Source organism: Alligator sinensis, unplaced genomic scaffold, assembly GCF_000455745.1.
Source record: "Alligator sinensis unplaced genomic scaffold, ASM45574v1 scaffold173_1, whole genome shotgun sequence".
Lineage (NCBI taxonomy): Eukaryota > Metazoa > Chordata > Crocodylia > Alligatoridae > Alligator > Alligator sinensis.
Window position 1 is genome coordinate 1,838,514 of NW_005842207.1, and position 13,984 is coordinate 1,852,497.

Consider the following 13,984-nt stretch of genomic DNA (forward strand, 5'->3'; position numbering starts at 1 on the left):
ATTCAAATATTCCCGCCAGTGGCTGGGCAATGACGTCGGCCGGTGCCTTCAGTACCCTCGGATGGAGCTCATCTGGGCCTGCTGAGTTAAAGGCATCCAGTTCCTCCAAGTGACTCTGCACCATCTCAGGGTCTACACATGGTAGTCTGGCACCTTGCTGCTGCCTCTCTACAACCCCAGTAAGAGACTTGTCTTGGCTCTCTCTTAGGAACACTGAGGCAAAGAACTCATTGAGGAGTTCAGCCTTGTCCCCCCTGTCTGTCACCAATTGCTTCTGCCCATTTAGAAGGGGTCCTATTCCTCCCTGGGCCTTCCTTTTACTCCTTGAGGACCTGCTCCACTATTTTTCCAGGGACTGAGGTGAGGCTGACCAGTCTGTAGTTCTCTGGATCCTCCTTCTTCCCTTTCTTAAATATGGGCACTATGTTTGCCCTTTTCCAGTCATTCGGGACCTCTCCTGATCACCATGATTTTTCAAAGATTATGGCCAATGTCTCTGCGATCTCATCAACAAACTCCCTCAGCACCCTTGGGTGTACCCCATCCGGCCCCATGGACTTGTACATGTCCAGCTTGTCTAAGTAGTCCCTAACTTGTTCTTTCAGCACCCTCAAAACTGTACCTGCCATGACCCCCAACCTCCTATTTTTGCTTTCCACTGCCACTGAGGAAGGAAGGGTTTGGAAGTCATCCACATTGAAAACAGTTTTGGAAATGTTGCCCTTATACTTCATGATTTTCAAAATTCCTAAGAGATTTTTTGCACACTTCATGCATCAGCAATGCCACTCAGAAATGTTCAGGCTTGAGACAAGCTCTTCATTCAGGTCCTCCTCCCTGTCTGATACCCACATATGCCATTTGTGATCCATTAAAAATGAGCCAGTCCAGATAAAAGAATAAAATCCCCAGGTGGCGCCACTACCATGGACAGCAGTGCATGTCAGAATTAAAATATTGTTTGGGCACCAAATATTGAACATTTTAGAAGCTAGTGGTGGTTCTTGAAATCAAAGTCCTCAATTTATTTTTGCCTTTCACAGTTAGTGACAAAAGTTGGGTCCTGATACTAAATGGATGCATTATAAATACCTAGGTAAACATGGGGGGTGGTGGAGGCAGGTAAAGTATCAGCTTAAAGGGTTATTCATTGGGAAATGAGCTCTGAAAGGGAGAACAAAGAGGTAGGTAGGTCCCGAGTAGCAAACTTCAAACACTATTGCACATCTCATTGAAAATCACATTTGTTGTTTTAAATCCTGGGTCATTTTACCTACTCTGGGCCAATGGTTTTGGCCACTGTTGAAGGAAAGACCCTGGATTTGTTAAATCAGTAGTTTACTAGGGTGTGCCAGATTCTTTGACTGTTGCTGAGTCTTATTCAAGGTCACAGAGAAGCAGTGTTTTTTTCTGATTGTCTTCCTCCCCCATCCATAATGTCAAATGCTGTCAACATTGGTAACAGGTTGATTGGTGAAGGGACTGGAAATGTTAAGTGCCCACTATGGAGTACTGGTTACACACACTAATCCAGCAAAGACATTACAGAAGTCCCAGGAGAAGAAAAGCATATGGTACAAATGTATAGATAGGGTGGACAGAGACAGGACACTGGGCACTGCATGATCATAGAACACTATAGAAAAAAATCTGCTTTTGTTTCTCCCTTTCCCATATATTAAAGTTCTGTTTTTTTCCTTGAATCTACACATTGACACTTCCTTCTGCCCTTGTCTATTATATAGTCGAATTAAAAGCAATGTGGATGGAAGATACTTGGTTGATGGAGTCCCCTTCAGTTGCTGCAATCCTAATTCCCCAAGACCATGTATCCAGTACCAGATCACTAACAACTCAGCTCACTATAGCTATGACTATCAAGCAGAGGATCTCAACCTCTGGGACACCGGCTGCAAGGATGCACTTCTGCGCTACTACACCAACATGATGAGTTCCATGGGCATTGTTGTCCTCTTCGTCTGGATCTTGGAGGTAACTTGTGGTTATGGGAATTTCTCTAAACATATCTGTTGTATTAGAACATTGATTGAGGGAACACAGAGCATTCTTATCCCACAAGAAATTCATTTCTGTGTTAACTATAAGCTTAAATTTAAGAATCCACCAATATGTGGTTGCACATATTAACCACTATTTGTACAGGGGGCTTCAAGGCCTGGGTTGCAGGAGTAGCCTGCAGCCAGAGGAAATAAAACCTGCATTTTCCTGTGATAGATTATAACCCCTCTTTCCAGAAAGGTGTTGGTGTATCATGGAGGATACTAAAAAACATACTAAAAGCCACACAAAAAAGGCACTAGCTGTCGATTTCTAATTTAATGCAAAATACCTTTTGCTGAACAGAAAAAAGCAAGACAGAGATATGGGTCTTTTTTAAGAATACATCACAATTGAAGGAGAATCATATGCATTAAAACATGAATAGTGTATTTTGTAGCAGAAAGTTAAATTAAAGTTCAATACAGAGATGACATCATCCTTAAAATTTTAATCTGAACCAGGATCCAAGTGCAAGACAACAGGGCTGGAACATGGGGTTGCATCTAGCATTTTCATCTAGGCACTAAAGTTGGTTCTACAAATATTCTGGGCAAAAAGGATGGTTTAACTGAAAAGGCGGGATTTAGAACTGCACTTTGAATTCAGTCATGATGCAAACACCATGCCTGGTGGTGATGTGATGTTTTATGGTAAATTCAACACAGTGTGAAGAATCCATGTTCTCTGCATCTAAGTGAACACTGACTCCTGGCTGCTACATTTGATGAACACTAAATGTGAATGAAGCAGAAATTTAGGTTCGAGTTAGCTGGAGCTAGCATGAAGAAGTAGGGGCAGGAGGGAGGAGAATAGATCATGCTGCAAATACAGAAGTAGACTTAAAATGGCTGCCAACAGGAGGGAGGAGCCATTTTAAATAGTTAATTGTAAAATTCAAATATATACAACCCAAAGATTAACTAAAGCTCTAATTTAATTTTTGTCCGACTCTCATTTACTTCTATGAATGACCAAATTTGCTTTTTATTGACAGAAACCTATTGAACTTTTCCATTTATTTTCCATCACTATGGTTAGAATGCAGAAGATGGCAAATTACTTTTTTTTTTTTAAACCTCCCATGAGACCATGTGTGGCTTTTCTCCATGGCTCTTATAACAACTATATAATTTCTGGCAAACAAATAAAATCTTCAGCCAGAAGATTTGATTTAGGCAAAATCAAAAACCAAGATCTCTTACATAGAGGGGGATGAAAATACATTTCTGAGTAATAAAAATAAGCAGGGGCTTAAAGGACTGATAAACAGACCATACAGCAATGATATAAAAAACAATCTTGGATCAGCCTCTCCAAAACACCGAGATTTAAATTAACAACGTGAGGGTTTGTTTTTTGTGTTTAAAAAGATATTTAATTGTATGAGATTTTTGTTTCTAAACCATCAGGATGCATTTGGGGAACATTTTCAAGCTTCTTTGCAGATGTATGGAGTACACCTTTTAAATGAAAGCTAAGTTTTTCATGGAATCAGAAAATCCCTATAGTCTGAGGTTTTAAGAAAACATGAAAAATGACAAGACTCAAAAGAGTGAGAGTTGGCAGTACTTGACAATAATTGTTCAGGAATGGGACACCTCACCTATGCCTGGCTTCATGTTCAGTCCTGTTCATAGGTCTGTTCAGGCACAGACAATCCAGATATAGGTTCTGGGCTCCCTTTGCTGAAGAGCTGGATGACCAGCATACAGCCCCTGTCTAAATAGATAAAAGAAACCCATTTAAAGTCAATCCTTCTCAGTGAATACAAGCTACAGTAACACAAGGCCTTTGAAGAAAAAAAAACAGTCTAGGAAACAAATAGACACTGCTTTATTCTCCCATAATACAGCACAGCTTTCATAAAATGCATAGAGTAATGCGGCTGGAAGGGAACTCAGGAGGTCATGCAGTCCAACCCCCTGCTCATAGCAGGATCAGCGTTGTCTAAACCATGTCAGTTTTGAATAAAGAGAAGACAAATAATCCTGTACTGAATAACAATGATATATATAAGGACACTGTCCCCAAGCCAGAGTTGAAAATTCAACCTGGCTAACAAATGGCAATCACATGGGGGAGTTATCTTTCAAACTTCTAAATCTCTCATTATGTTTTCACCTACTACTGCTTTGCTGGGAAGCTGAATATAATAGCTGTACCACAGCCTCCCCATTTTGCTTTGCCTCTGAATACAATGAAAGTTCAAAGCAGCAGCACTATAGTGGCCCCTGACTAGTAAATACCATTCTGGGTGTTGCAGAGCTGTGCACATTCTAATGATGGCATTGATCCTGAATTTCAGAAAGAGGATTAGAGAGAAAAGGATGCCCACTTTAGAATCATGGGCAAAAACAAAAGGTGCCCAATGGAAAGAAGTGAAGTGGGAGGGGAAAACCATTTAAGTGAAAGCTTTTGTAGGAACATGATGAGCTAAAGCAAGGGAATACGTTTGATATATTAAAGTGGGTATAAAAACATGTGACATGATGTCTCTTTTGTAAATATTTACAAATTTACACACCAGGAATTCTGTACATGCTGTTTCTAATAGCTGAAAATGTACACTCCCAACCCTTGCTTTAACAGACAGCCTTCAATGTGACAAAATAAGATCACGCCACCTTCCACACAACTAATCCACTGCAAGCCAAAGCTTAGTAAGCAGATGAGACTTGTCTCTGAAGGTCAAACAGTGCAAGCTCTGCTGCTTTTCCTTACTTGCTTTGACCAATAGGGAAAATAAGCACCAGATTTAAGGACTGTCCACAGAATGTACTGTCCAGAGCAGTCCAAGCTGAGAATGCTTAGGATAGGAGGCTCAAGTGGTTTGGTAAGGCTGATGAAGTAGGTTGTCATCTCACGCCTCTCTCTGAACCATTTGGTCTCTAAGGGCATTTATAGGCGTGCTCTGGGAGTGGGGATGGGCACTTTAATTAGATGGGCTCAGAAAGCCATCCTAATCAAAGGACCTGGAGCATCATGTGCATCAGCAAGCTTTAGTTAAAGCGCCCCTGCCACCATTTTTCAGCATGGGGACGCTGATACAAGTGACACTGGAGTCTGCCGGAATGCAGTAATTGCCACGATCCAGAAGACTCCATTAATCAAGCCTGCTCTGAGGTGCTGTAATTACAGTGCATCGAAGCCACCTCACTTTACATGTATAGGCGCCCTAAGGTGCCACCCTGTCCTACCTTCTGCCAGACTTCAGACTAACTTGCCTGACCACCTCTTTGTCATGGAAGGCATTCCAGAAAATACTGTGATGGACAAGGGAGAGACAAATGGGACTTAGCCATCGCAATGGTTCACAGGGGACAGGGTGGTCTTGTAAGTAGGTCTAATGTAGGAAATAATATAGGGAGTGTACTCCACAATTTTATTTGGACCCCAATGAACTGTAAAATCAGAGATGTATTTGATGTGCAAATATAATATGATCTGTATTATTTACACAGCAAAGACAACATGCTGCTACCTTCAACATTTAGACAAAATTAATGGCAGGGGGGCCATGATAAAGGCAATCTGTTACTTCAGTGCAGGGGGTGACAATGCTAGAAGTAGACAGGGGCCTAAGTGCTCTCTAGTAACTAAAGATTTGTTTCAGTAGAACAGAGATTCACCATCTTCACTGGATCCATGTGATGCTTTCCTCCATCTACCAGCATTCCTGTCTGAACTGAGAGACAGCTAGTGGAGCACATCTCCTAGCTTAGTAAACCACTGTGAGAACAGAGACCACAACATGTTCAGTCAAGGGATTAAAGCTGAATGCCATCATTCTGTAGAACACAAACCATCACACCTTCTCTTCTTGCATGCTCCTGTGCATGTTGAACGGTAATAGTGAAGTCATTTACAATTAAGGAAGGAAGGAACAAATAGTTTCACCAATAGGCTCTACCCATCCCTCTCAGATGCAGCAGCAAGATTGCAAGGCTTTGTTATGCAGTGTCCATAAAAGCTATAAGAATTGTTACAAATGCTCATTCATTGCGAAGAGGAATGGAACCAGCAGAGCTCTCAGGCCACAGCTATCAGTATTTCTCTGCTGCACTGTAATTAGGTGAGACCCTACTTCAAGTAAAAGCATCAAGGCAAACTGAAGCAGCAAACTTTAGTCTAGTTATGTTATTTCTTTCATAAGAATAGTTCACTGCATGTAGCTTTCACAGTCCTAGTCAGATGCCATAATAAAGAGTGCCTGGACAAGCAATGCTGGTAGATAATTGACTAATAACTTGATTAATAGGAGAGGTGGCCCAGTGCTCTATGCTGTCATACCAGAGATGCAAGCTCACTTTTCAGACATTGGCCTTCAGCTCCCTAGGCTCTCATAAGCTGGTACTGCAGCAGAAATGCAGGTTCAGCCCAGAGGTTTGGGTTGTAGCCGTGTTGGTCTAAGGACATAGGCAGACAAGGTTCCTTGGGTGAATTTGATATCTTTTATTAGACCAACTCAAATGGTTGGAGAATAGTTATTAAGAAAACTTTCGGGTTCAAAAACCCTTCGTCAGGCTAAGGAAGCTTCAGCAGTTGGTGTGTGCTCTTCCTGGATGGGGGTTCAGCCCAGATGCATTCATCTCCAGGCAAGCCTCTCTCAGTCCTGAGGGGCATTTGGGGCTCAAGGTCTTTTAAAACCACAAAATGAGGCCTTGCAGGAAGAGGTGGTGTTAAATTGGTGAAAATTACTGGGAAACTTCTCTGAGGCTGCCTTAGCTACAGGGCATGAAATGATGATGCCTTACTGCTAAACCATATCCAAACAATGAGAGCACCTCCGGCAAACTGCCCCATACAAGCAATTTACTGTCAAGTAGTAAAGCTGCTGAGGCACTCTGCAAAGACCTTCTGTTGATGAACAGTGATGAATGCAAGACAAATCATTACTGGACAGTTATAGAGACTGTATTTTAGGCCCAAAGCCTGAAAGCTATTTATTGGCTCATAGCAGTAAGCCTATAAATAGCACTGGTGCCATAAGAAAAAATAATAGCATTAGGCTCAAAATTGGAGGGATTGATCTCTCAGATTGTCAGAAGTCTGTTAAATTCTAAGTGTGATTATTGTGAATTAATGCTTCCTTTGATAGAGGTATCCAATGGTGCCATCTGGTTAAATGAGAATTGAGGCACTCAGCATCTTCCAGAAGCAGGGCCCTGGAGTATTTGTAAAGGTCAGGGATCTCAAGGGTCTTTGTATGTGCCCTGAGAGCCAGCTGTCTTTGAGTATGGAAATATGTGGACGTTTGGCAAAGCCTGTTCATTTCATCAACCTTTTCTCTTCTTGAATAAGACAGAACAAATACTGCTACCTGCAGTATTTGGAGGAAACTAAGAAGTAGCCTTCTTTACCCAGGAGTTTGAGACAACATTTAGATCTATCCAATATGTTAGGCCTGGTTAAAATGAGAAAGAGTGATCTTATAAGTATGTATCTAAGCACCTTAAACTTAAGAAGCATCCAAAATCTGGATGTGAGTTTTGCAGATAACCATAATTGGCTGAACCAAATCTATCCATCTGCACCACCACCAGAATACTGTAAGTCTGAGCTTAAGTTTTATAATTTGCCCCCATGTCTAGTTAAAATAGTGCAGTAAATATTAATGCTTTACATTTATGTGACAATTTTATATCATAAGATTGGTTCAGTTACACCTGTGCCATAAGATGAATAAGGGACAAAGACCATAATCATTTTAACCATTACTGCAATATGGCCTCTAGGATTAAAGATGGGACCAGTGCAATGGTTTAGGGTCAAGTGAAGAGGACTATCACATTCAGTTCAACCTGGAGGGAACTTGGTAAGACAGGATTGCAATTACTTCATTTAAAACTTGAAGAAGAAAATGGCATTAGCCCCCTTTTCTAGTAGAACAAATGCCAAGAGATTGTTAATGACAAGTGATCTAGACCTTGGTTGTATGCAACATCTGAAATCCGTTCCCGCTGTTAGCCTACCTGTCCTTCCACTGCATGAAGCTTTTCCTTCAGAACAGCATTTCCTCTCTCTCTCTGTCACAGACAGCACAATTTCTTTATAAACACAACACAGCAGGAAGTTTGATTTTTCTGAGCCATGTTCAAAGATAAAAGAATACTTAAAAACCAATAGGCTCCTGTGACTTACCATATTTTGTTGGCAGGCAGGTTGGAGACAAACCCACCATAGTTCTTTAGTATGAAGAAGGCTTTGGGGATCAGTAAATATTTTACCCCAGCCAAAATTTTCTTTCAGATATACACAATGACAGATAAAAGTCAATGCAATAGGTGGAGTATAAATATTTTTTGTATAAAAAAGCAACATAGACAATTATAACTGAGTAACTGATGGGTCACTTACTAATCCCACTTATTCCTGGATAGCATGATCAGCTTAGGTTCAGGAAACCTTTTTTTTGACCTTCTTGATACATTTACCAAAGATGATGATGATGAATGAAAGAGTCAAAGCGTTTTATTCAGAATTCAAATGGACTGAAGACGATGAAGTTAATGTAGCACGTAGTTTTAATAAAGGTTAATACAGAGTTAAGGTTAAAATTCCTTGGGAAATCCATACACCTCAAATTAGAGCTTCTAGAAGAAATGGAGAGCCATGTACAAAGTAAATTTAGCCAGAATACAAATGTATGTGCAGACACACACATGCGCACATGCACAGTCAAGCCCATCATTGCACAGCAGCCTGACACTACATTTGCTTCATGATTTCGGGGGTACCAGCAAAATTAATAGATTGATGCACTGTCTGTCAGCCAGATACTACAATGCATGTTCCACCCCGTGGTTATTTTGTGATTCCCAGATTCCAAGCAATGCAGTTTCTCTTTTCTACTTCCTCTTTTCCATTCCTTACTCCTCATACCGCCTCACTTCTTTCTACTCCACATTGGCTGGCTGTCTGGAGGTGATGGGATCTGTTTTCTTTCCTCCTTCTGTTATTCATAGGAGCTCAGGTGACTTCTTTCATTTGGGGGATTCGTGTTTCACTGTTTTCAGCTGCATGGATTTTTCAAAGTTTGCATCTGGCAAGGCGCTGGCTCTTCCTGAGTGAGATGCAGGTAAAGCAAATTAATGCTACTCAGACCTGCAGGGTCTAAGAGTCAGAACAGTGAATATTGCTTTCATGATACTACATGATGACAAGGGGAAGGAGCATATTCAGTTGCCTGAGGATCTAAGATGTTTGCTGGATTTCACTGCCTTTTCCAATTTATCCCACCCAGGTGACAGTGATGATTGGTTTGCGTCTTTTGCACACTGCCCTAGAAAGCATTGCAAATCCTGAAGACCCTGAATGTGAAAGTGAGGGCTGGCTTCTGCAGCAAAGCATGAAGGAAACTATCAAGCTCGTGTTGGACACTCTGAAACAGCTTGGTAAGACCAATCAGGTAGAAGCAGGAGCCGAAGGCGGTGAACCGACTCCAACTGTTGCAACTGTCAGTTGAGCTTCTTGATTGATGTGGACTTTCACTGAAGTTAAATGAAAAACTGAAAATTGTGAAGATTTACTTTTAGAATGTATGAAACATCAAAAACACATTTCTACATACACCTTTTTATATATGGCGACTGTGACACATTGTACTTTAGAGTGATACATCTATCCTCATAGTAAGTACCTGTGATATTCATTACTTCCATGGGGCATGAGCCCAGCTGGGTTTTCAGACTCCTACTCACTGGTTAGGGATTGTTACATCAATACATAACTACAAGCAGTTTGTTATGCCTCAAACGGATGTAAATTAAAAACAATTAGCTGACATCATTTTGTGATTCTTTCCATTTCTTTTTCTTGGAAATAAGAAAAGAAATTTGAAAAACCTAATCGTTTTTTTTTAATTCAGGTTTACAAAGGTATTCAAACAACATACCTTGCATTTTTAAAGTTAAGGCAATCTGGTTGTTCTTCTGGGGAGTACAAACATCAGAAACCAAACTGAAGAAATTGCAGTCAGAAACTTATATAAAACTTTTTAACTACTATTTTAAGAAATCTATCCTGAGACAAGATCTTTGTTAATATATTAAGAGATGGTATTTTATCTTAAATTCATAAGATGCACATAATAGAGCAGAAAAAAACTGTACTGAGAATTTATGCACTGTGCAAAAATTGCAGTATTGTGGAACAGTGCAACTAACATGACAACATTAAGGTAAGGTTTGTGCTTACCGTTTCTCAGATATTTTCTGCCAATATATCCTGAATGAGCATGGTAGATAGTACACTGGATCTTATATATAAACAAGCAGAGGGTTGAGGGCTCCTCCTCTCATGGGCTGAATCAGTAATTTGTGCATCTGTAATGGTTATTCTGCATACACCTGACCAGTTAAAAAATGTATGAAACGTTAAGATATTTTCTCCAGAGTATGTGTGATAACCAGCTCCAAAAACAAGACCAGAAATAGTACCTTGGAAATCAACACTTAAAGTACAGGAGTTTTCTAAGTTATTGGCAAATCCATTCAATTTGTCCACCAGTAGTCTAGCCCTTAGACCCTTGAGGAAAATAAATCTTTTCAGACTGGCCCTGAAAAGACTAGCTGGCCAGTTTTCAGTCCTTTGATTTCCTTAACCAGTAACCACACTGAAGAAAAGCTGCTGAGGGAGACAAGCTAGGGTTCCCCTCTAGGAATCGTCCAATTCATAGAGTCAGATATTATTTGTAGGTGCATTTTGAACATACAGCACATCCTAGAATTAGTTGGAGGATCCTCAAGCAGTTATTTATTTTAAACTCAAAAAAGTTGGAATAAAACATGGACTGAGTTGGCGGTGGTATTTGGGATCCTGTAAAGGAATAGAACTTTATCTTTGGTATCTGCACAGCTGCCAGATAAGCCCAGCTAAAGAAAAGCAAATGGTAGAGGGCAAAACTTAGCCTAACCCTTATTGTTAGTAGTACAATGGCAGAGCTAAAGATACCAGCTCAACTTTCTAAGGTTTGGGCATCAACATTTTAACTATATCTGTGCAAAATTTTACTACTCTCTGCTTTAACTGGGAATATTTTCTCAGAACATCTTTGCAGTCCAGTTGTTGCTGGTTTTCAGATGCTATGTCGACAGCTACCTGATCGCTGTACAGCTAATTAGTTTTGATTTTCAATCAGCTGTTTGTTTTCCCCAGCTGTATTCCAGAGTCACAGCTACTGTAGCGGTTGTTTAAACTAATGGACAGCTCCTCTTGTCATGGGTAAAAGCAGATAATATAACGTGAGAGCTACAGATATTCTGTATGTTGAGCCATATCCTACATTTTAGCATCCAGACTATTACATGAAGGGGGTTTTTTTCTTGTTGTACCTTTCCATTTCCTCGAACTGATCTAAACAGGGTTCTTTGCTTTTGGTGTGGAAAAAAAAATTAAATTCTCTATCCCTAACAAGAAGGAAACAGAATGAGGGTGTTAACAGAAAAGCTCATTTGCTAAACACTACTGGCTACACATCTAGCTTTGCTGAAGGAAACTGTGCATGGCAGAGCTGCACAACGTACACAAACTGCTTTGTTCTCAGTAAGAGAGCTACATGACCTGCTGCTCCTCTCAGCTGGTCCACTGGCGTGGACAAGCTGTTGACAGGTGTATCATATGTTCAAACCCTTCAGTCAGAATGGTTTTCAAAGGGGAACCAGATGGAGAAGAATTCCGGTACAGGGAGTCCAACCTCTCTGCGTGAGCTGCCACTGTTCTGTCCCCTATACACACCATCAAAACTTGGGGGTGGGGGAGGAAAGATGTAGGTTAACTGCTAAACTAGGTGTTTGGTTTAGCCTATCACATATTTCCTTTACATGTGGCTCTGTCCCATTATCTGTGCTTCCTATTTTGTTCGCTACATTGCTTAAGAGACATAACAAACCATCGGGGGCTTCTTCCAACACCACGCAGTCAAAAAGCCGAACCCCAAAGCAATGGCCTCATTGTGTTAGATAACCTGACAGACTGTAGAAGACAAATTTGCGTAAGGACACAAGAATGGTAGCGTGTTACTGAAACTGGATCTTGCGCAGATAAAACAAATAGTAAATATGCTAACATTGTCTATGATGAAGCCTCCCAGTTAATGAAGGCCTTTGTACTATCTCATGGTTATTACTTGACTGTAATATGACAGCTTTGTATTATATAACCTGTAACATAAAATGTATTTGTCCACTCTCAGTCAGAAACAAGAGAATCTGTAACATTGTAAATGCTGTTCTAGACATATTCAACTTTGCTGCTTGCAAATGTAAATTTAGATATTAAAAAGATACTGCAAGAAAAAAACACTTGTTAAAAGAAAATGTTTAAATATATACCATTTCATACAGCTTTTCCTTAATTTGCATGCTTGCTGACCTTTGAACTCCAAATTATTTTGTCTTCAGTTTGTGTATAAATTACTTTATTTTATGAGTTTCCATAATTGAAAGCCTTCCTTTCTGTGAATAGTGTGTCCAGTGAAATCAGCTGTTCCCTCCCTCTTTGCTAAGACAGAGGCATGGACACACCTTGTTCCACATGGAAACACAATTCAAATGACAGGTCTCAAATTTGATTCAAGAGAACAATTTGAGTTCCTAAGACTTCCACTAAATTCACTGTGGCTTTTGAAACCAAATTCTTAACACATAAGAATACTTAATTCCATGGGAGTCAAAGTAGGCGTAAAGGCCAAGATTTCCAAAACATAATAGCCCAGTGGTGCTCAGCCTTCCAGCCCCACAGGTTTGGGTCCATGAGTGCAATCTAGTGTGCCAGCCTGGTCATGCATGCTGGCCCAACATGGCGCACAGCCCAACCCTGCCAACTGGATCTAGCATCCTGCCAATGCAATCTAGCACGCAGGAAGAGCCATATCATCTGACTTGTGAGGTTCCCCACGGGTCTGGAAATTTGGCAGAGAGGAGCTGCAATTAACTCTGCCACTGTTTCCTGACTTCCAAATCTTTGGACCTGTGGGGAGTCCGACAAGCCAAATGCTGTGGTCTCACAGGCTGGGCCAGAGGTTGAACACCCTTGCAATAGCTCATAGGTGGCTTCTTAAGGCTATATTCAAGCACCTAAGTAAATGGGCCTGACTTTAAAAAGTGCTGACAGACACCTTCTCCCAGTGTCTTCAGTAGCAATATAGTTCCACTTGGCCTGATTTTCACTTGTGTGAGCAACCAGGATTTCAACTGCAGTCAATGGCAGCTACAGGTGCTCAGTATTTCTGACCATCACCCCAACCATATTTTACAGTTCAGTTTCTCAAATTAAAAACCAAACACATGACTCTCAGTGACAGACATTAAAAAAATACAAATCTTTTTTTGAAGTTTAAAGCCAGTTTTCAAACCTGTATTCCTTGGACCTTGACTCCAAAATCCATATTTAGGCACTTAAATGGCAGTGTCCTGATTTCCAAAGGCACTGAGCTTGCATTGTGATTTCAGAAGTGTGAGAGTTTGTCCATTACTGATACAACTAAGACCCCTCCTCTTTAGATGCTTAATTTAACATCTGGCATTTAGATGTGGATTTGGGAATTTAAATTCAGACATTCAAGTCTGAAAACTAGCCCATGTGAAATGTTAAAAATGCAAGAAATAGTTTAATATGTTTAAAAAAAAATGTGGCTCACACAGTCTAGACAATATTTTATTTGAACAGCTACAGAATATTGAATATAACATTCCAAAGAAGAAAGTATAAACAGCTTCTTCAGAGCTAATAATTCCTGAGTAACCTTAATACAATTTATGAGATTAGCCTTCTTGCATTACACACCATTCTGGTCACCTTATAATACCAGACAAGTGTTTCCTTCTTTGTGTGGGTGCAGCTTAGCAAGTAGCAAAGGAATGCTATATGAGGCTCCCCAAGCTACCACATTCTTAGTAACCAATTGTCAAAGACAACTTAGAAG

The 13,984-nt window shown here is 40.4% G+C and overlaps 1 protein-coding gene across 1 annotated transcript in view; it reads left to right on the plus strand.

Moving 5' to 3' along the window:
- The window catches only part of PRPH2 (peripherin 2), a 31,652-nt gene extending 19,305 nt beyond the window's left edge, over window positions 1-12,347 (plus strand). Inside the window, exons 3-4 of the mRNA XM_006026736.2 lie at window positions 1,746-1,992; window positions 9,305-12,347. Coding sequence (XP_006026798.1) covers window positions 1,746-1,992; window positions 9,305-9,526 — 469 coding nt within the window. The 3' untranslated portion in view covers window positions 9,527-12,347. The remainder of the gene's footprint in view (window positions 1-1,745; window positions 1,993-9,304) is intronic.
- Window positions 12,348-13,984: the final 1,637 nt, after the last annotated feature.